At 42.1% G+C, this 23,889-nt stretch overlaps 1 protein-coding gene across 1 annotated transcript in view; it reads right to left on the bottom strand.

The window, feature by feature from the left end:
- The window catches only part of PATJ (PATJ crumbs cell polarity complex component), a 148,593-nt gene that overhangs the window by 90,773 nt on the left and 33,931 nt on the right, over window positions 1-23,889 (bottom strand). Inside the window, exons 17-24 of the mRNA XM_074152513.1 lie at window positions 10,892-11,101; window positions 9,885-10,004; window positions 6,365-6,733; window positions 5,217-5,337; window positions 3,988-4,144; window positions 2,110-2,181; window positions 1,062-1,239; window positions 44-154 (exon numbers count right to left, since the gene is read on the bottom strand). Of these exons, the coding sequence (XP_074008614.1) occupies window positions 44-154; window positions 1,062-1,239; window positions 2,110-2,181; window positions 3,988-4,144; window positions 5,217-5,337; window positions 6,365-6,733; window positions 9,885-10,004; window positions 10,892-11,101 (1,338 nt within the window). The remainder of the gene's footprint in view (window positions 1-43; window positions 155-1,061; window positions 1,240-2,109; window positions 2,182-3,987; window positions 4,145-5,216; window positions 5,338-6,364; window positions 6,734-9,884; window positions 10,005-10,891; window positions 11,102-23,889) is intronic.

The following is a 23,889-nucleotide window of genomic DNA, read 5'->3' as shown; positions in this document are numbered from 1 at the left end:
AAAAATTTATTAAGTTTTGGAATAAAAATAGATATAAACTTACTTTTGGTATGTTAGACAAACCCTGAACCACAAACACGACAGGATTTCCCGCATTCTTGATAGCTTCTACTGCTTCCTCGTGTGTGGCGTTTTGTAGGTCTATCCCAGAAACCTAACAAACAATATTTATTTTTATTAGGTAGCTTGGGTTTTGGCACAGAGTCATTACAGGAGATCTCAAACATTCACAGAAGATGCAGCATATCAGAGGAAGGTACCAAAAACAGTCAAGAGAAATTATTTTTAAAGTATATTTCCACGATGGCTTAAGGAAAAGTGTGTTACTTGGTATTCATAATTAAAAGATGGCCATGTGTTTCCTAAAGCAATCCTGGATAAAAACCTAAGGAATAAGATTGTCAGAGAATGTTAAATATGACGGTAGGTATAACATACCTTTCTCAGATATTACCTGTTTGTGAACTAAACCTGATTAGAAATGATCTCTCAAAACTTCACACACAAGCCCAGAGCACATTCAAGGACGGCGTTACCAGCTTGGGAGCCCAGACTCAGCAGTACTCATTTGGTGAAAAAGGAATACAAAATCAATACAGAGCCAGAGACGGGAGCCAGGAACGGCTTTCTCCCCTACAGTACCTGCCAGAATCAAGGATTTCCCCAAAATAGTAGTTAGTCAGACTGTTAACTATTCCAAAAGAACACAAAATAACAGACCAAATTTCAGTATGAAACTGGTTCTTCTATATATTATAACTTATGCTTATAAGGTAAGCTATAACTTATTACTTATTTATATGGAAAGAAGGCACTCTCATTTTTTCCATTTCCCACCGGATACCAGGACCTATCTTTTCTTAAATATAGAGGAGAATGTTAAAAGAGCTCCATAGTCAGACCTTAAAAACGAGAAAAGACAACATCAGGGTTTTCTTTTGGTTTTCAAAATGCAGTGCTGTCAATACTTCATGAAGTGGTGACCGTCTCTCTCTCCTCCCAAAGCTGTTTGAGTCAACTTTTGTCTCTTCGAATGAAAAGGTAAGCTTATCTGCATTTACCTCAAGTATTTTATCTCCAGTTTTCAAAGCCCTTGTTCTTCCTGCTGGGCTGTCTTCCAAAACTTGTTTGATAAAGATCCCTTTAAGTTCTTCTCCATTCTTCAGGCGCTTTATGACAGTTTGTCCACCAACAATACTGATTCCAAGAGACACATGAGGGTCTCTAAAGATCTCCACACTGAAAAAATACATGCAGTAGTTTAACAGCTTGAAGCAGTTTTTTAAACTATAAATGCAAAGCCTTAAATAAATGTAAGCTTCTGGTCTTTCAAGATTTAATAGAGTAAAGGGATGAGAGCATTCTTAGGCTTCTGGCTTTAACAGAGGCGGCTTTTTACCCTCAGTAGACCTCACCCGACAAAACCAACAATATTCTACTGCCAACCCATGCCCACTGCTCTTCCAAACAGGCTTTTATTTCAGAGAAAGTCACAGTAAAACAGGCAGGTCTTCAAGTAAAGACTCATCCTCTTTCAGTTCGAGCAAATTGTCTGGAAATGGCAAATGCTACAAGTGGAATGCTGGACAAATAATAAACCAGAGCGCTTCACACAATTTTCTCAACACTGACTTCAGCGTATCAGATGCATATTAATCAGCTTAAGCAGAAATTTTCTGATCATATATTACTTAGGACCGTAAAACCAATTCACCTCAAAAATGTTAACAATACAACAAGGATGTGGCTGAAATTTGGCTTGGCAATTTGGAATTCTGCCATGAAGTTTAGCAGAGAAGCCCTGGAAAAGGAGACAGCAGCACTATGTGCATTGTTCACACCTAATAGTTATTAAATGAGCAAGAACTTGTAGGTCATCCGCAACGTAAACCCGCCAAGCTTTCCCAAGTCAGCTGTATAAATAGAACGCATAATTCTGTTTAACATCTGTTAAAAATTCGCTGTATCTAAGAAAGCCCAAGGTACACAAGTACCTTAAAGTTATTGGCAGAGGAGGGAAGAAAAAAAAGCCCACGAGAACTAATCGGGCTCACCGAAAAAAAAGACATAAGGTAAATGGGAAGAAATAATGTAATCATATGAACATACGTCCGTGGTGGTCCCCAGTGGCTGAAGTTTGGAGTTTCTTCTCCTTCTCCTTCTTCTCTCTCAGGTAATTCACTAATTGGGGACAGAGGGAGGGGAGGAATAAAAAAAATGAGAAAGGCATCACACGTGCCAGGTCGCAATTCCTTGCATATTTTGTATCTGGCAGTGAGACAGAAACTCCTCACACCGTCCAGTTCAAACCAAACGCGCAGAGTCAACAGACTAGACAGGAATTTTTGTATTTAGGTTTAAATGTACTTAAGGAATGCTCCAGAAATAAACACGATGGGCAGACCAAATTTATAAGCTGCTCTGTGAGACACAAATCTACACCGCATTTCCTCATTCAAAATGACTATTTAAGCAATTAATATTTACTTGCTGATAAATACGCCGTGATTCTTACAGAGGGATATAAACATGATAAAACCAGTCTGGCTGACCAGAAAGCAGATCATGATGCAGCTGGGAGAACAGATCCAGTGTGTTCCATTAAAAGCCCCAGAACAGGGTGTTAATTAAACTTTTATACTATATGTGACTCACCTATTCACAGAATGGGAACGGAAGTATGGAATTGCATGCCCCTACAGAAAGGCTGAAACAATACATCCTTGCACTCACTTTTCTGTAGATCCTGAGAGCTGTAAATGCTACTCTTAAACTGCAAAAAGGAAGTAGGACGTTGTGCTGGAGAAATAATCCCCCTCACCTTATTGTTGAGCTGCTTTCCCTCTAAGGTAAAATTACAGCTGAATTAGGGAAATACTGAGGACTTGAATCGACAGGCCCCAAAAGGACATCCACTACACACTTACCCAAAACTGGTGGGGAAAGAATAGGATGCTTGACAGATGTGGTAAATATCTACAACCAGAGCCAGCTCGAAGTTTCCCAGCACCATAGAATCATAGAACGGTTTGGGTTGGAAGGGACCTTAAAGACTATCCAGTGCCACCCCCTGCCATGGGCAGGGACACCTCCCACCAGACCAGGTTGCTCAAAGTGCCATCCAGCCTGGCCTTGAACCGCTCCAGGGATGGGGCAGCCACAGCTTCTCTGGGCAACCTGGGCCAGTGTCTCACCACCCTCACAGAAAAGAATTTCTTCCCCAGATCTCATCTCAATCTCCCTTTTTTCAGTTTAAAACCGTTCCCCCTTGTCCTATGGCTCCCCTCCCTGATCCAGAGTCCCTCCCCAGCTTTCCTGGAGCCCCTTTAGGGACTGGAAGGGGCTCTAAGGTCTCCCCGGAGCCTTCTCTTCTCCAGGCTGAACCCCCCCAACTCTCTCGGCCTGTCCTCACAGCAGAGGGTCTCCAGCCCTCAAAGCATCTTCATGGCCTCCGCTGGACCCGTTCCAACAGGTCCATGTCCTTCCTGTGCTGAGGACTCCAGAACTGGATGCAGTACTCCAAGTGAGGACGCAGTACTCCAGGTGGGGCAAGACACCACTAGCAAGACTAAAATTTCCTGCACAGGCCTGAGAGCCATGGCTGAACAGCTCTTCCCAAAAGGAAAAACAAAAGAAAGGGAAAACCAAGAGGACAGGGCTATGATAAGGAGCTAAGGGGGTTGCTCCTTGATGACCAATGCTGCTGATAAAGGCTACATCCCTCTCCTCCAGGCCACATACCCTCACTGGAGAGTAAGTGAAGTTGGTAGCAGAGCCATTCGCACTTTTCTGCCCCGGTAACTCAGGGGAGGGAATGTGGGAAGTAAAGATTCAATCAAGTTGTAAGGCAGAATTCAGCGCCTTGGGCAAAAGTCACAGAACTGGCCATCTAAGCACGTCTTACTGTTTCACTCAGCTTTTGATGATTAGACAGCTAATTACAGCTTTAATTGAAAATCTTCAAAAACCAGAAATCTTTCTCCATACCTGCACAACGCTGTTCTAGGCTGAGATAAGGTGGTTACTCTCCCAGATTCCAGGTTCTTGGAAAAACCATAATCTTCCCCTTTTAGCTCTTCCTTTTCAATAGCTTCCAGATCAACAGCAAGCCCAGGTCCTTCAGAGTCAATCTGAAGCTTTGTACCTGAAGAAGAAAAGGTCTAGATGTAAACTTTTGCTTCCTCTGTCCCTGCATCTACCAGTTATCACCCTTGGAAACAAACCCCCTAGCTCACCATGTTCCAAATGTGGATGTTGTGTGATGATCAAGAGGTTCAGCAATACAGAACATTTATTTTTGAAGGAAATTTAAACCACACTACACACTTTTTTTATAGCACCTTGTATCTGATGTACATGCAGTCAAATAATAACAGGAAATGCTAAATCTTTGTGGAACTGAGATATTCTCAGGTACAATATACATGACTGATGCTCCTCACAAAAACACGCGATTAGAAATAGTGAATCCAACCTTTATGCAAAGCCCTGCTCCAGCACAGAACCCCATCCACTGTCATGACTGATGACATTTGGGTGACATAAGTATCAACATTAATTGAACCTTGCAAGAGTCATCAGTCTGCCACTGTAGGTTACAAAGTGTCCGCTGTACAAGATGCAGGTGACAAAGAAATGGGAGAACCTAACCTCTTCCTCCCAACCAGCGAGTGCTATCTCAGCCAAGTTGACAAATTTATTGGATGATCTACCAAATTCTAATCAACCCTCTCTGGCCATCTAACAAGGAGAAACAGATTACAAAACCAAGATACGGGGCAATTATCTACCACAGAGTTCACCTGCAAATTTGGGTTGTGGTAAAGTTACCTCCAGAGTTGGTCACATTTTTTTTTTTTAAAAGTGAAAAAAAAAATCTGTAAAATCAGCAATCAAAAGTGACTGAGACAAATTCCTCACAGAAATTTCAGGCATGAGCTATTTTACTGACTCATGGAATCCTACTGGGAACATTAACTACACAGAAGAAAGTGATTCTCCATGGGCAGGACAAAGCTGCAGCCACTTTCAGTATCACTTGTGACAACTCTAAGTGAAGATTTGGAGGAGGAGGCAAGACCATGAAGCTGAAACCTATTCAAAGCCAGACTGTCTTGAGCCTCCAGAAGTCTTCATTTGAATAAATACGTGTTTTGGTATAAAATTTAAGGTTGTAAATATGAAATTATACAATAAAGAAAAAACTTCTTACAAACCTAAATCTATCTTGGTTTTTGCTGCTGACTGGGTATTTTCGGTATCAAATATGTCTTTTTGGTAGCCACTGTGTGCTGTGGTTCCAGAAAACAGTGAATTTATACCAGCATTTTCTTCACACTTTACAGAGGAGAAAAAAAAGTAAAGTTAGAAAGCAATGGTACCAAGTTATACGGGGGTATTTGACATGAACATTGATTTTTACAGCAAACATTCATTTTCTCAACTACATTCATATTTATTCAGATAACTACGAAACACTAACTGCTTATTTATGCACTATATTAAGAAGAGGCATGAAAAATGTTATGTGCAATTGCAATTTAAAGCGACTGTATCTTTCTACTTGCCTGTAATCCAGAGTTCTTTTCTCTTGCTCATTTGTTGTTTTTAAGAAGCAAATGTACAGATTTAATATTGTGCGCTCTGGTGTAAAACTGTCACTAGAAACTGCATTTTAGCCTGTTTATGTACATAATGCATAAGGGGACAAGCCAAACAAAACCTGGAATTCTCTGTGGCTGTAATATAAAATTCTCTTCCACTTCAGTTTTTTCAGATAAAGGCGTACTTCTCAGAAACTAGTGCACAGAAGGCTGATATTATCACTTTTTTTGTTTGGCAAATGAATGAACAAAGACTCAGAAAAAATAATTCTCAAAATACTTGAGGAGGACACATAAGTAAGAGTTTTGCCATTTACCTGAAGCTCTGTCTCCCTCCTACTCCTCCATCCACCAGTGTGATTGTTACAATTGCTTCCACCATATCATTTTTCGCTCAACTGCACTATCATCTGGCTCAAGGAACTGATTTGGATTAAAAATAATGAGGAAAAGAGGGAGCTCTTTTCACTGCCATTGCTGCTGAAGCCCCTGGACTACTAAAACCATGAAATAACATTCTGCTGTTACCAACATGGACCATATTAGTACGGCTCGCAAAAAAGAACGGAGCCCACAAATCACAGATGGGAAAGAAGACGCGAGTACAGGACGCCTGTAAATACACCAACCACAGCACTTGGTTACATTCTAGTAATTAAAACACTAGAAAGACTCATTACAGAGTTTAGGCCTGGAATTTGCCTTGAGGTGTGGGTCCCATGATGAAGGCACAGCACTGACACCAACACAGCATCCCTTACCGTTTGATCTTTATTGAAGGGGTATTCTGGGGACTGTTTGGGACTTAAGTTAACGTTGGATCTCAGGTCTTGCATTTCAGTAGCCTCAAGTTGCTTTGCCCATCGTTCTGTATCGAGGTTCCTCTCTGAAGTTGCCTTCTGTCCAGATGATGCACTATATTTCAGGAAGTCTGAATCCTCTTCATACTCATCATCCACCAACATTTCCCGTTCTTCATCCATTTCTTCTGTCCTGGGTTTCAGAAATTCATGCATCTCCCAGGATTCCTCATACTCCTTGTCATTATGAGAAAGCTGAAATGTCCTTCCAAAGTCCAAAACTGGTTCATCAACAAGTTCTTCTTTACAAGGTGTTTCATCTCTGAAACCCTGCATAAAACATTACAGGAATAGAGATTTTACATTCTGTTTCTTGCTAACTCTTTTAAAACTTATGTTTTATGTTAGGCCCATATTAAAAGTACATCCTCATTTTTAAAGGGAACATCTTCTACCTTTTGCATTTTCTAAAAGAAAATATACTCCCTGACTTATGATTTTGAGACCAAAAGTAGACATTGCATTTTTTTCTCAACATAAAGAAATTCAAGTTGCACAGCTTAGATATTGCTGCAGCCATTCAGAATAATCAATCTGGACTGAAGTTAGGGAATGAGAATTATTAAATAACACAAAAAGCCCTACAGGGAAAAGTATATATAAATCCAGCTAAAGTATCTCTGAGCAGACTTATCTGCTATCGCTTTGTGAATGCATGCACGTTTCCTATAATACCATCAGCTAAATAAAAAACAGCCTGAGTTTGCTTATGCAAAAGTATCAGCAACAGAAAATAAAAAATAAAAACCCAAAACAAAAGCCCCCACCCAAAACAAAAGCCACACTCAACTGTCCCTCCCTTCGGTATTCCATACAATATTTTAACCTGAGGGAAAGGGGAAATGGGTGACCCACACCCTTAAAAAAACCAAACCAAACCAGGACATAATTGACTGCTCGTTATCTAATACCCTTACTGTTTTAAAGAGAAGAGTGAATTCTACTGAATTCAAACCACGGAACAACAAACCGAAAACACAAACAACAAAACCAAAAGGAAAGGTATTAAAACCCGCTCTGAAAGGTCTCGCTCAACAGTTCTTTTTCTGGGATTTGTCACACGCCTCCCCAGTTTTCAATGTTCCATGTTTCTCTTAAACCCAATGAGGTGCTCATGGAGCGTGTCTGCACCGGCGTCTCTGAAATTTTACGCCTTGCCCTGCTACCAGAAAGCTTGTCACATACAGAAAGCTTTTCCTCTCTTTTCTTCAGGCCACCAAGGACGTGTGCCCAAACCCCACCTTCCAGGCAATGAAACCCCAAACACCGAAACCAAACTACAGATTCAGGGGGCCTCAATCAAGGTGTTTTTCTTTCTGCTTCCTCCCCTTCCCAGACTCCCCAAGGTACTTCACTATTTCTGACCTCTAGTGTCAGAATCCTGGTTTGTTAGGTTTGCACAAATGCAGAAGGAATAAAAAACCCAGATGCTGCCAAAATGTTCACACAGTTCAAGTGAGAGGCAGGAGAGAAAACGAGAGACAGGCAAGATCATAAGGAAACAATGCAATAATTCTAGCTGGCATGAAAGCAGAACATTAGCAATCCAGAAATTAGCACATTTTTCATAAGCATTAAATATTCCTTTCATCTATTTGACCTGTGTACCTCAATCTCAAAAAACACCCAGTCTGAAGAGATTCTAATTCTCTCCATCTTTACTTCATTGCGTTTCGCTTCACTTCTGCAGCATCATTCTCCAAACCCTTCTGGAAGAGGCACCAACACTTCAGAGCTGTATAAAACACTTGACTTAGCTCAGAACCACCCGGCAATTTGTATTATCATCTCCGGATCCAGTGCTTCGGTGTGTATAATCAGAGAGTGCTGCACTGCAGCAGCAGCCGCCACCAACGGCATAGGGAATACTGCAAACATGACACTGAAGTCTACTGTTGTAGCATATAAAAATCTTCAAGTTCCTTTATTTATTTATTTAAATTCGGCTTTGTCAGCACTGTGCTAGTGCCTAAGAGCGGAAGCCATCGTGTCACACCACTCTTGGCTCTTATCCGACCAGGTAAGATAATAAACGGATGGAGATTTTATACTATTGCTCTAAGCTACTGTCACTGCTTTCCTACAGAAGGTAAAACCAAACTACAAGCAAACACCTCTCTGTGTATTTTGTACTAATTGATCATTCCAGTTTCTCTATTCAGCAGGACTTTTAAGACAAAATACTTTACTTAAAGGTACTTAATAACATTAGTTTTATTTAGGAAGCAGATAAACAATCTGTGCTGGCAGAGGACTAATTGCTCTGCCAGGAACCCTTCCCATGCACCTGGGAAACAACAAACTCCATTTTACGTCATGAAAATCAGTAAATATAATGTCAAAGCTAATTGCTACACAGTTTACCTACGTTACCCCACAATACTGCTCCTTTTGGTGGATCTAATATACAAATACAGCATAAAGGATAATTTTGTATCCAGATACAGGTAGACATGTTCAGCAACAAGAAAATCTAGAATTTATTTTTATTACTGTGTTGCAGTTCCAGATGATCCTTTATGTATTGTCATTTCTGCTCTAGGAAGAATGCATTTACCAACATGAATTTACAAAAATTCTGCAAAGCACTTGAGAACAGATGAAAACTCAAAAATATCCACATCTCTCACTCTACCCAGGTTGGTATTGCAATAGTATTGCCTATTACCCTGATATCCGAGTGTCTCACTACTTTTAGTGCCTCATCCTCCCACAATAAACAGAATAAACAGAATTATTTCTCAGAAAATAAGAAAGAGGAGAATTGAGGAAGAGAGTAAAGAAATCATACAATGGTTAGAGTTGGAAGGGACCTTAAAGATCATCAAGTTCCAACCCCTCTGCCGTGGGCAGGGACACCTCCACTAGAGCAGGTTGCTCCAAGCCCCATCCAACCCAGCCTTGAACACTTCCAGGGATGGGGCAGCCACAGCTTCTCTGGGCAACCTAGGCCAGTGCCTCACCACCCTCACAGCGAAGAATTTATTTCTATTATCTAATCTAAATCTCCAAATCACTCAAGACCACATAGAAAGTCTATGAAGAAGAAGAACAGATTTCAAACTTGCCTTCTACACTAGTTGCTTCCATACCTTACTTTCTTCACAAAGCTGAACCAACCACTTATGACTACTAATAACATAGCATTCCTATTTCATATCCAAGGAAACCCAAGGTATTTTAATGACATAGTAAATTCGATAAGGCAGTCTGGGAATTGCATGAGTAAGTGCTATGCATGTGCCTACTGTTCACAGTACAATTAGTATACAGTAGCTGTTAGAGTCTTTTTCAGAGGGAATCCAGCCTGAAGTCTATCCAATACTTAAGTCTTACTTGAAAGAAATACTATTTTTTTTACTTTGAAACATCATTTCCTGTCTGTATAAACCTAAGCTGAACAAAAAGAGTAACCAAATACCTGCGGTGCTTCAAGTATTATTGAGAAATTAATATTGTCTATTGGTTCTGGAGATCCAGGGCTGGTTTTAATGCTGCTAGAATCCACATTGTGCATGGTCTCCTCCTCTTTGCTTTCTCCCTAAGAAAGGCAATCAAAATTATGAGTCAGGAAAACAAAAAAAATCCCACATTTTTCAATAAACTAAAATGGAGAGGGTGAACCAGCCATTAGAAGAGAGATGGGAAAAAGTCACAGATTCATAAAAAAGTTATAAATGGAGGAGATAGACAACAGCTTTTATCCCTTTAAGATATCAGTGCAGATATAGTAAAAAATAAAGAGATGTGTAGGAAAGACAGACAAATACGAGGATAGAAACAATGAAATATCACTTTTTAGAAAATGAAAGAATATATTTAACAGCCTTCCTACATTCCTACTTTGCCACTCCTCTACCAGTTTGAATTACAAGCACTTTCTATTAGATGGTGCTTTACTTTAATTAATTTTGCCTCTGTGCCCTTGATGAACAATACTGCAGTGTTCTCAAGTAAACCACTGTCTGTTCCAAAGCCCTGATTCTAGAAAAAGGAAATTCTACTTGAACTTACAGTCTTGACTTCAAACAGATTAAGTTTCTTTGATGTCAGTGGAGCTCAAGCAAGCAGTTAAGCAGTGTCTTAGAGCGAAATGCACTTTGGCACATGTTTAACCGATTTGCTGAGTTGCTTGAACCATGTTACGCCTCTGCACAGGGCCAGTGCGCATAGCTTTGCCCAGACATGTCTTCTCATTCCACGTGGATGTTCTTTCAGGAGGAGCTTGAGACCAATGGTTTTCCAAGTCAGACCTTTTGGACATTGGGCTGCCCATTTACCAGAATTTCTGGACACATCGAGGCGTATACATGGCTACTTAGTTGCTTTCCACATGCTTCTACCCTGAATTCCGCCACCCTCCCCAAATACAACCCAGTCTAGATATGCATAAAATCAAATACAAAAAAAGTTAAAATCAGTCCTTACCACCAAAGGTTTGCAGATCCCAAGAGAAACGGGACCTGGGGGCACAGATTTCAACACTTCCACCGCCTCTGCCAAAGTGGCACTGTCCAAAGATTTCTCATTGACAAACACCAAGCGGTCACCCGGTAAAAGCTCGCCCCCGCGTTCGGCCACTCCGCCTGCCACCAAAGAGCTGATCACAATGGCTGTCCTTGTTGGATCCAAGGGATCCTGAAAAAAGAAAGAAAAAAAAAATTAAAAAAAAAGTCAAAGCCCCCTGAAAGATGGTGTTTATTTTGAGTATGTAAAGACCACTTAAGCTTGCTGAGACATTCAAAAGGGCTGTCTACTAATACTGCCAAGGCTTACAGCTTACAAAAAGAAAGGTTTGCAGTAGGAAGATATTCTGTCACTTGCCTAATCCATTAAGAAATGTTAAGATCTGAAAGCTGACTGATACCCTGGCCTGCCCTCTTCTTCGATACACAGAAACAGCCGGGCTGACCTGCAAATAGAACACGGACGCTGGCTCTCTTCCACCAGCCTCCATCCACCCTCTTACGTGCTAATGTTACATAAAATAACCCTTCTGCAGGCCATTCAGGAGCTTCGTAGCAGCAAAACTGATGTTAAAAGAAATTACTGCAAGATTAGAAATTGAATTAAAAATATTATGAAATTAAAAATCAAAACATTCAAGAAACAGCAGTAGACATTTGCCGTATTACTGCAGTGGTTCCTGCTTTGTCAAATCTGCGTGACTACTTACAAAAGACATTTTCTCCATCCATGAAGCTTCCAAAAGAGAGAACACAGGGGACAGCAACAAAAGAGTAACTAAGTTATTATGAAGACAAGGAACTCTATAGTGGTGTATACAGAGGAATATGAAGTAGAAAATATTATACACATTGGAGAGGCTGTTAAACTGATGCAAAGATATTAACTTTACTTAATATTTTTTCCACTATTAGCCTTCTGTTGTGTCATGTACCATTTCTATCATGCATTCAGCCATTTAAAAAATTCATCCTCGATCCAATGAAATGATTGTAAGTTATTATATAGTGGCAGAAAGATACACAAAACAAATTTATGGGGGTTTTCTGTTTCCTTTTTTATTTTTTTAAGATTAGAATTAGCCTTTCTCCCCCTTGCTAAAGGCTCACAAAGTTCAGAAATGTTCTTTGTATGCACTGGGTCTTCAAATGCATAATCACGGACTATTTTTCCCCCAGGACTCGCACCTTATTCAGGGCATGGGAGGGATAAAAAAAAAAGGGTAAAATTCAAATCACAAAGACCACCATGAATTCAGCACCCCAGTGTTAATTTGGAAACAGGAATGCTTTTTTAACTCTTTATTTTTATATAACTATACATTGCTTTCCAGAGGGAACGTGTTTTTTTAAGGTATGTGCAAACACATGAGGCAATGAATGTAATATCTGTAAACGGCTGAAATTAGAGACCTGAAATCAGAGTCCAGCAGGAAGAGCCATGCTGGAGCTGAATTCAAGTAAATACATATTGCTAATAATTCTCTCCTGTTCTACTGCTTAATCCTGCCATTTTATAATCTTCCCAAGCACCGGGGAAGTTTGGGAAGATTGAAGAGGCTTCCTTGTGAGTATCACGTCTTGATAATTGAGCCCAGCGACCTCCCTCCGCTGCGCGATGCTGTTCTGCTGCTGAACCCCTGCCAATACGCTCGGGATGTCCCACTGCTCCTGCCCAGACCTGCCTCGCACAACGCCAGAGATCCAAAGGATTCCAAAACGTGGGGGGGGGGGGGGGGGAGGAAGAAAAAAAAAAAAGAGGGTTTGCTTTAAAAGTGTCGAATTTTGAAAATGCAAAGCTACTGTTGCCCTCTGTGTAGGGAGCCAGCCCTGCCTGCCCTTGCCCGACCATCCCCGGGAGAGCTGACCACAGAACGACCATTCCGCTTCACACAGGCTCTTGAGATGGTTTTCACTGGGGGGTTTGCTCCAATGCAAAATAAAAATAACCTTTCGGACTTGTTTGCAAAACCAGGATGCTGTTGAGCCAGCCATTTTCCAGCAAGGAAACACATCTTTGCGTTTACATCTTCTCTAATAGAACTAAACCAGCAAGTTTTCCTATCGTGGGCTCATCTTGCCATGGCAAGCAGGGTTTATGCTGGTTCCCTAAATGGGTGAACGCTCTCTCAGCAAAACTACACCTTTGCTGACACAACAGCTTTTATTAATATGACTTTTGCTGGTTTAGCTCTATTGATAAAAGAAGGAAAACAACAAAACCAGCACTTATCCTTATCGGCGCAGATAAGCTGAGAAAAATTTGGGAGTGAATGACCAGCCCGGTAATTATGGCACTGGGAATCTCCACATGGGAATGTGGGAGAACCAGGTTCAAATCCCTGCTCTGTCTGATCCAAAGCTGCCCTTTTTGGAGTTCCAGATCAGAAATACTTAAGCAGGACATGGGAATCTCGCCGTTAGCTGCTTCTATGCAGATATTCAAGGTCCGTGGCCTAAGTACCACACTTCTGATGAGAAACAGTCCTGTTTCAACTAAAGTTTTCATTGAAATAAAAAAAATTCAGCCTCAATAAATCATCATGATTTAGTAAGAGATAATTTAGCTGAAAAGGCATTCCAACCAGGTTTAATCCTCATGCTAAAAATGAAGATAGAGTTCCTGCAAACACACCCGGTTCCTCTGCAGCAAAGTTTCGAGAAGATCATGGTTATCTTTGCTGCTTCGCAACACGCGTGAGTGTAACCACGTGTTGGAATCGCTTCATGAAGAGCGGCAGCAGAAACCCTCTTAAAAAAAGGGGCCCATATCAAAACCCGTTGGATCAGGCAAATGCAAAACAGGGGTTATAATCACACTGCTGTTTTCAAGCAGAGGGAGCTATTGCACAGGAAGAGAAGAGCAATAAAAACTACACAGTGCCGGGGCTGAGCCAGTAACACCAGCAGCGCTGTAACCCCCCCAGTGTTTGTTATCAGCGACTGTGAATCGCGATGCGATCGCCACGAGGAACGCAACAAAAGCCTCACGGGAAGACGCAGACCTACGGGAATTTCAAGGTGTAATCATTAATACCTATTCTCTAGAACATAACACGAAGGTGACTGTAACTGTGGATTGCACCCTGCTTTTCTTATCAAAACTAAAGGAACAATGTTTTTTTGAAACCTCGCCTTACGATTCACGCTCAAACCCAAATGCACCCTAAAGAAAAACCCCCGCTAAAATGAGAGCAAACACCGGATTCACATTCACATCTTGTAAACAGCGAGTGCAGCCGGACTGCGTGGGCTGCTGCCTTGTTTTTAAAAGCAAGCGGTGCCAGCAGCAGGCCAGATTCTTACCTTCTATACTAACTGCAAAAGGCAACTTCATCCCCACACTGCCCTGATGGACTCTGGGGCCACCTCCACGTTAACTGACCGGTTAGAGCCATTGGAGGCTGCTGAACAGCACTAACTGCTTCTACACACCTACCCCAAGGCTCTTGATTCATTTTATTTGGCTCACATTAAGGCAGATAATAGTGATTTTTAGCCACTAGCAGTCAGGGCTGGATTTCAGTCTCTCCTTTAAAGTGAAAGGCTCCTTTAGTTGGATGGAGTTTACAGGCTGGGAAGAAACTTCCTCCCCAAACCCAGTGCTGAGATGTTGCTTTAACGATGCTCGGCTGGAATGCAGAAGTGACTCAACTTCAAAAGTTCAAGAAATTATAACATGACTTTGCACCACAGCAGAGGGAGCGGGCACAGGGCAGCCCCACGCGACCGGGTCACCTTAAAATGAGCATGAAACGGGCTTGGTACGTTTAAAGAGGAACTTTTAACTTCAGTTTACTGAAGGATTCCTTTACACAAATGAATCATTTATGAACAACGAGGAAAGGAATCGGACCGCAAAGTAAGGCTATCAGGAGACAAAACCCATTACCTCACCAGCACTGACACAAATTCTTTTTTTTTTTAAAAAGAGTAACATGTAAAAAAGTTTGCCACTTGTATAAATGATGAAAGTTGACCACTGCCATGCACCAGCAGCAGCCCAGGATGGTGGCCTCCAGGTAACCCTCTGAGGAACCAGTATGCTGTAGCTGTTGTCTTTCCCTTTGTGCTCGAGCCAGCCATCAAGTATATGAACTTGTTTAAAATAGTCACAATTTATTCATACTTAGCACACCATATATTTAACTATGTTGAACCATAGGTTTTCCCTTCCCCCCCTCTACTGCTCCTCATCAAAATCCGCAAATGTTTCCTGGAGTCCAGGTGTCAAATTTTTCTTCTTATTTTCAGAGCCTCATTTGTTCTGGATTCATTTAGCAGCGCAAAGAGTCAGGCAGGGGCCACTGCAGTTGCCGCCTCTGGGATCCCTGGATTTGGAGCAGCATGAAGTCTCTTAAAAACCTGAGCTCTGCTCAAATGTTAAGAGTCCCAGGAGCAGGACGCTACCAGAGTCCTGCGTGCAATGCTGCTGGAGCGCATAACTTTACCGGGGCTTCAAGTGAGGGATTCGAGCTTGCCACGGGCACCGAAGATGCACACTCCGTGAGCTATCAGAGGTCCTTAGGAAGCAAATCTGGAAACGCAACCAATACCAGCTTACCTCTGGCCATCACACTGGAAAATTAAAATGATAACAACCGACTGATTTTCTCTGTCCTTCGCAAAACGTGAGGTTTCTGCAGCAGCCAAGAGAGGGCACTCCAGGCCAGCCCAGCTCCCGCAGGCCTTTCACGCTGGGACCAGTCCATCCCCATCTGCCCGGCCCCGGCACCAGCAAGAGCCCCGGGCTTTGAACAGAGGATGAGGCACAGCCTCCCCTCTGCAGCTATAACTCCATCGGATGGAAGCTGCTACCACGTTTTCTGGGGTTTTGTTTGTGTTTTCCTTTTTTAAAGGCTCATATGAAAACGTAAGACAAAGCAGCGGGTGACTGACATTTACTGTGCAAAGTCACTCTCACTTAGTTACAGGCTATATTAGTTTTGGCATCACTTAAGATCTAAATTCAGCTAGCCTGACTTCCTAGAATATTTTAGCTTTCTTCAAGCAACAAACTGCCTGCTGCCACAAAAACACTCCTCTGAAAACACACATCAAAAATAGCATGGCAAAGGATCCCAAAAGAAACAGTTTGAAACTTTTTTCCTGTACCAATTTTGATTTATCTGAACAATTTTACAAGTGCCAATTTGTATACTGCAGGTTTTTGCAAGAGAGCCAAAACAAACACATGTTAGAGCTCAGAGGTCAGAGCAACCCAGCTTCATTACATTTTGCATGGGACCACTTCCAGGTCTAACATACATATCCATATTTAAAACTCTTCAGTTTGCAAGTGAATAAGATACCAGACTGAAAGACTGAAACACAACACTGTAACATACTGTACAAGGAACATACACTCCTCAACAATGGAAAGGACCAAATGCATTTTATGTTCCTCTTACTATTGTGTAGAACAAAGGCAGAACTGCACATGAAGTCATTTACCTGTGTGCTCTGTATTGTGAAATTATTCAAAATACTCATCCATGCTCTAACTCTGTGAAGTGCCACTCGGTCCCTTTGCAGAGCCACCATCCACATACGCACCAGCAATGCCCATGGGACGCAAGAATCAAAAATGCTACACAACCTGCCACCTTTTCAAATTCGGTCCCCACAGAAGGGGAAGAGAAGAAGAGCCAGCTGTGAGCGAGGTCCAATTTCCTCCTTAAGGTGGCCTCAATTTAGGACTGAGACTCCAGGTCCAAACCTTCTCTTCATTCACTCCAACGTATTTACAGGAGTTGGCCACAGGAACTGCCAAAGGTACTCTAAAGCCTGAAAAAACATCCCTGAGCAAGTGCTCAGCTATTTTTTTGTTAGATCCACTGCATGGACTGCAACGCAAAGCGTTTAAGACTTTTTTCTGCCTCTTCCACTCGTATTAGATTGCTGTCAGCAGGACTACTTGGGAAGAAGACTACACAACGCACAACCTCTGGCTGTACCAAAGAAATAAAGTACAGGCTGATGTGCTGAAGTAATACAAACTTAAATACAGAGCGGTATTCAAGGAGGAACGCTGAACTTTTCTGTGATGTAAGGCAAAGCACTGGAAATAAAACATAAGTATTTATTGATCTGCAGTGAGGGAATAAAGCAATGAATTTCAGAAGCTCTAGTGTGCAGCCAGCATTAATCAAAACTTCTGTTGTGGGAAATGTCAGCAAAGAAACAGGAATTCACAGAGAAAGAAAAAAAACAAACCACCCAACAACAAACAAAACATACAGAGCCCCACCCAGAGGAGGAGCACGAACAGCAAAATAAGAGTAGGTGGCACCATGGGTTTCCCACACCGGGCTTTCATCATTTGCCATCTGAAATCATATCAGTCTTCTACGGCAAGAGTCAACAGGGTGGCCAGCAACTACTCAGCCCCGCGTCGGTCCGGCAGAGCCGGCGAGGTCTATGCAGTCAGTGTTCATCTGCTGCGGAAGAGGGATATGCAGCAGATAGCCGGGACGAAAGTGCCTCCCGGGAATGATCAAAAGAAAAAGATCTTACACGCTACTGCTATTCTCAAATAAAAAAAGATCAAAGATAGGCACTGCCTATGGTAGTTTTGAAAGTGCCACTGTGCAGTGGACTCAGGTGCGTGTCACTATCTTTTAATTTATCAAACTTCTCAATCAACCCAAGGTTTCATCCGCCTTTCATATTTGCTCTCAACAAAGTTAAAGTCAGAGGGATTACATTCATTAGACTCTCTTAATATCTTATACTTTCAGACCTTCCAGCTCCAGAGAAAACACACTGAATGCTGACTACAGGGAAAAGCCACAGAGATAAGAAAAAAAAAAAAAAAACCTGAACTCATAAGGAAATGGAGGAAAGCCACTGTGTGATGAGATAAAGAAGGGATAGCGATGTGTGGGAAAAAAGAAAAAAGTACCAACGAGCCACGGGAAAAATTACAAATGGTATCACCTAAATAACCTACAGTCAGTGGTTTTAATGCACATTCTGGGTTTATCAGCTTTCACCTGTGGAAGTGCAGTTTGTGTTTTCAAACAAACCAGAGCTCTCCGCATGGAGAACCTGCAGCATAAACAGCAAACACATGAATTACAGAAGGTTTTGCTACAGAAAAAGCTGCAAAAGAAAAGTGGGGAGATAGGACAGGCTCGTTTTTGCAACAAGGATCTGCAAACAGTGACTTGGCCCAAAGAAGACTTGCAACAGTATGGACGGTGAGGAAGACAGAAGGGCAGGCTAAAAGTTTGCTGAGAATTTTAAGGCTACTGTAAAACGCAGTGAAAACACACAGAAAAAACTCTGCCCCACTACTATTTGGATTTGGGGAGCAGCATCTTTCAGAAAGGCGAGGTTTTAAGCAAACAGAATACCTCATAACTTCCATGAGTTTTCAGAATTCTTCATGCTTATCCATCAGCGCTTCAAATCTCATCGGTTCAGAGCAACGGATTCAGAGCTGTCTGGGTTGAGCTTTGACATGCCCATTGCTCCACCGTCTCCACATGCTCAAGGAAAGACTAATGCAGCTTTTAGATAAGCAGCACTCGGTTGCACAGTTTCCTCTCGTCTCCTCTACATTATCTTACCCTTGCTGAGATTTGCCAAGTGTTTAACAGAAAAAATCTAGCTACAGATTTGTCCCTTTAAATTCTCGCCTTCTCTCACAGGCAGAAGACATCTGTGGAATAATAATGAATTTCTTTGGTTTGGGGTTTTTTGTTTTTATTAAAAGCTATTCTTCCTAGCAGGAAATGAAAAAGAACAACCAGATTGGTAGAATTTGGGGGAATAGGGAAAACATTTCTAAAGGTTAATAATAATACTGCTTAGTATTTATTTCAAGGATATGCGACAAACCAAAGAAAAACAGATGTTCTCAGTAATGCTCCAGTTTCTCTGCAAACTCAGGTATTGTCCAGAGCTGTTGTAGCTCACAAAAGACAGGAGGACTGTCCCTAGGACATGCCACTCACTCTGTACACAAGGTTCCATCCTAAATTCTCACGTAGAGTCGGCTGATGACCCCCCTCCAAGCCCAGCGCCAGGACATACCCAAGCCCTAATGCAACTTCCTGCATCCAAGTTCTCCAGCTCTTCTACCTCAGCAAGCTATTCCTGTGCATCCGTCTGTACCTCATGCTGAGATACACAGTCCCTTTGATTTCGTATTAAAGTAGTTTCTGATCTCCCAATGCTTTTAGTACTGAGGTTTTGGAAACCACTAATCATGAACACCCTAGAAACTTGACCGGGAATGTGCTCGGTTGCATTCACCAGCTCTTCAGTCCTGAAAAATAGTATTTAAGCTGAACTCCAAGAGAATTTTTCAAAAAGCTACACTGAATTCAATTCATGACACACTATTAAGAATTATTTTACAAATGAAGCAGCTTAATATGATTTAAAGGATGCAGAACTTTCCCATAGGGGGAGAGAAGCAAATCCTCCGTGAGATGAGTACCAACACAGTTGGTACTGAGGCTTACACAACTTTGATGTTAATGAATGTGGATGGGTTGTAGAGATGGGAGAAAAGCTGCCTTTATCAGTTTTCCCAGTACCAAGCTGATAGCCATTGTAAAACTGCTTTTTAATACAGCTGTGCAGCTTTTGCCAGTAAGCCACAGGTTTCCAATCACGTGATCAGGTGAAAATGTGCTTAACAAGGACGTGAATATGCTTCTTTGTTCATAACAAACTTATCACAAGACAGACAAAGCTCAAATTATCACAAGAGGGCAAACGTGTAGCCAGCAACATGTCAAAGCATTTCAGCCTGCATCTCACTGTTGAACAGCCCAAAAAAGAAAAAAAAAAATAATATAATCTAGTTGAATACCACCTTCTACAAATAAGAAGTCGGTTTGCTTTTTTGTAACTCTACATCTGGAGCCTGTTTGTTTGGGGCATAAAGAAAAGAGGAAAGATATTTGGAGACACTTAAATTGCTTCACTTCCTGCCGTGAATGACTATGCAGTGATTCTGTTATAAAAAAGAAAACCATTGTTTCCCATGCTCCCTGAGAGAAGGACAAACCATAACCTGCTGAATGTGCAGCACAAAAGAGAAAAAAAAAAGACTTCAGTTCAACAGTAAGAAAAAAAACCTGTGAATGATAATGAAGATAAGTCCATCCTGGCTACATCAAGAGAAGCGTTGCCAGCAGGTCAAGGGAGGTGATTCTGCCCCTCTGCTCTGCTCTCGTGAGATCCCACCCAGAGCACTGTGTCCAGCTTTGCAGTCCTCAACACAGGAAGGACATGGACCTGTTGGAACGGGTCCAGTGGAGGGCCACAAAAATTATCAGAGGGCTGGAGCACCTCTCCTATGAAGACAGGCTGAGAGAGTTGGGGTTGTTCAGCCTGGAGAAGAGAATGCTCTGGGGAGACCTTATAATGGCCTTCCAGTACCTGAAGGGGGCTACAGGAGAGATGGGGAGGGACTCTTTATCAGGGAGTGGAGTGATAGGATGAGGGGTAATCGTTTTAAACTGAAAGAGGGGAGATTTAGATTAGATACTACAAAGAAATTCTTTGCTGTGAGGGTGGTGAGAGCCTGGCCCAGGTTGCCCAGAGAAGTTGTGGCTGCCCCATCCCTGGAGGGGTTCAAGACCAGTCTGGTTGGGGCTGTGAGCAACCTGGTCTAGCGGGAGGTGTCCCTGCCTATGGCAGGGGGGTGGAACTCAATGACCTTTATGGTCCTTTCTAACCTGAACCACTCTATGATTCTGTGATAAGGCAGTTGTGGAGTCCCTATTGCTAAATGACAGTAAGAACCCCTTAGGTGCTGGCCCAGGCTGACAAACGCAGGGACACTCCAAGTCTGGCCCACATGAAGCTCATACAGCGCTGATGTGCCTGTCACTGCTCCCATGGATGGGCAGATATTTGCACCCATGTGCATATGGACCACTTGGAGGACATGAGCCCAGAGCTCCTACAGCCCCACAGGTCTATAGGGCAGTTGGGCACTGTGCAAAACCAGCTGGGCACTGGGGACTTACCTTTCAATCACAGACAGAGAGAAACAGCATCTCGCAGGCATTCCTAAGAGCTATGGAAAACGTCAACCCTCTCTATTCCAACCCTCGCCCCCTCCAGTTTCACGCACTTTAAAACAGCTGCTTTAAAATACTCTGAGTTCAAAGCACTGTAAATTAAGCTCCACATAAAGTCCATTCAGCTTTTTGTTTAATTTGATAAAAGCTCATCAGACCATTCGAGTTACCTTCTGGTCAATACTGCCTCAAGAAATCTGCAATTCAGCTACCTGTGGTTTTTCCAATATTTCTGTAAAACATTACTGAGAGGCTCCGTTGTCTGCACGCACCAGGTCTTTGCTAAACACTATTTCAGGGCCACTCAAAGTACCTTTTATATTATTGTGATCTCTTCTCTCTCTCCCTCAAAATCTTCATCTTGTGTGATTTTTCTTTCCTCTCACTCTAACCCCCTGGGGTTACCATCATTTTTATACAGCATTTCTCCTCTATTTTAACCTGATGACATACTATGCCCTCTTCTGTTTTCATTTCTCTCTAAGAAAAAGGATTGGTCTCAATAACAATGGCCTAGCTCTTGACTCCCTGGCTAGGAGGTTTAGCTTTGGGCTAGCAAAAGTTACTACTAAGCTAGATACTTTCACATCTATTGACAAAGAACAATAAATTCGCTTACTGTAGCCTCTTGCATCACAGATGATCCCAAAGCGCTCTACAAACAGTGTACTGGGTCCCTCATTCACCATCAAAACATACTTGCCGCTAACTGTGCCAGCAACACTACATAAAAGTTAGTTAAGAGGTGAAAAAGAGAGCAATTTCTCCAAGTGAAATTACAAGGAAATTAAGGGAGGTAGAGTATATTACTTCACGGTGAAGTTGGCCACAAGACCGAACAGCACACCTTTTTAATGGCCAAAAAGGGGGCAGGGTCCCTGTTCAAGATAGAATCACGCAAGGCTGCTCCTCAGGTCCCTGCTGAGCATGATGCGGTATCAGCTGGAGGAAGCTGGTCGCATGCAGAGCCTCCCAGCACTGCAGCCGCCTCTCCTCCTCCAGCCTTCTCATCTAAGCGTGAGCAAGAAAGAGCAATGCCCAGCCTAAAAGCTTTGACAAGATCCCAACACGCTGGTGACAACAGTAAAAACACACAGAAGATTTCATTTTAAGACGTCTTCGATGTTTCTTATTTAAATAAGCCATCACACTGGGAGAGAAAAAAAATCCAGTGAAACCAATCGTTTCAAGAATGCACAAGATCAGCCTCCCCATCCACCTGCCCTCTCGCCGAGTACTGACCTTGCCAGCACAGCAGCAGCCTCAAAGATTTCAGATTTCCTACCACATAATTACAAATTAGGACATTCAGCAAAGGGAAAAAAGATAATTTTTATATATAGTGATCACGTGAAGTCGAACAGTATATAAATCCAGTCCTGTTACATCAGTAAGGGTGAGTCCACCCTATTGCTCTAATGCTACCCAAAAGTTTTCAGAACGCGTGTACAGTTCTTCCAAGAGGACCTAATTAGAGAAAGAAAGCTCTGTTTTAAGCAGTTAAATCCCTAAAGACAGACAAAAGAAAACACAGGACAAAGTAGAAATACTATTGATTATGCATAATTGGTATAATTAATTTGTAATTAGTTCATTAAAATATATAGGCATTGGAATTATGCTTGTACATTTCTGGGAATATCTTGCAAGTCACTTGGGATATGCTTATCATTTATTTGATAGATGAAACATTATTAGAAAGACAGCCCATTAAAAATTAATATACCAGAGTAATAATTTCTTGATCTCAGCATTCAGTTTTCTACGTACTCAGGTTCCCATTCTGCCTCATGAAGAGTTTTTATTAATACTGTTTTTCAGAGCGTGACTTGGGGAGTGCAGCTTTTTAGACAACTGAGGAACAATATCCTTTACACCGAGTATGTAGTTAGTTTGGAGAAAACAAAGAGACAAATCCCATCAATATATACCATGAGAGTATTCAGCACCACGTCTAATTCTATAGTCAAAATTAAGATGGAAAGGTAAAAAGCCTCGTGCTCCAAAACAAATACCAAACATGGATGGAAAGCAGCAGGAAGAAACTTCCACAGCACCGTAAGCAGCCCGGTCCCCGTTCTGCCACTTGTGCACTGTCATAAATGAACACGTCTGTACGAGCAGGATCTCAGGGGCCCTTAAATACTGCAGGTAACAGTCACCAGTCTCTCACAAGAAGCGACTAGAATGGGCTGGTATACACTGGTACTGCAGCAGCGTTTCAAAGGTGTTATCAAAACTTGGTGGAGGGGGGAAAGTAAGAGGGAGTAATAGTGATTCACCATTGTTTCTCCTGTAACGTCACTTTACTATTCATAGAATCACAGAATGGTTTGGGTTGGAAGGGACCTTAAAGACCACCCAATTCCAACCCCCTGCCCCGGGCAGGGACACCTCCCACCAGACCAGGTTGCTCCAAGCCCCATCCAGCCTGGCCTTGAACCCCTCCAGGGATGGGGCAGCCACAGCTTCTCTGGGCAACCTGTTCCAGCGCATATTCCTACTGATCTTTCTGAAGTCCTACAGGTATTTCTATAGTGCCATTCCAACCAAAAGCTACAGAAATAATTTGATCTTAAAAACCCAGAATACTGTCACACAACCTCCAAGGTGGGTACATAACACCAAAGTCTCCTTAAACTTCTGTAATGGACAGAGTCAATCCTTCCAAGTGTAACTCTGAGCACCACACATCGGCTTTCTGCTCAGAATCACCCCTTTAAAAAGTATTTTCCTCCCCACCCTGCCTCCATCAACACTAGTGCCAGCAGAGAAGGTTGGTCCCTCACTGATGCACCTCATTTAGATATATGAAGGTAGACCATGGGAATACTCATCATCATTTTAAAAAACAAAACCAAAACAAAACAACCCCCCATATGATTACTCAAGATGAGCAAAATGAACAGTGGAT

Source organism: Numenius arquata, chromosome 8 (assembly GCF_964106895.1).
Source record: "Numenius arquata chromosome 8, bNumArq3.hap1.1, whole genome shotgun sequence".
Taxonomy (NCBI): Eukaryota; Metazoa; Chordata; class Aves; order Charadriiformes; family Scolopacidae; genus Numenius; species Numenius arquata.
Note: the sequence above shows the minus strand (reverse complement) of the source record. Positions and strands in the feature narration are given on the sequence as shown.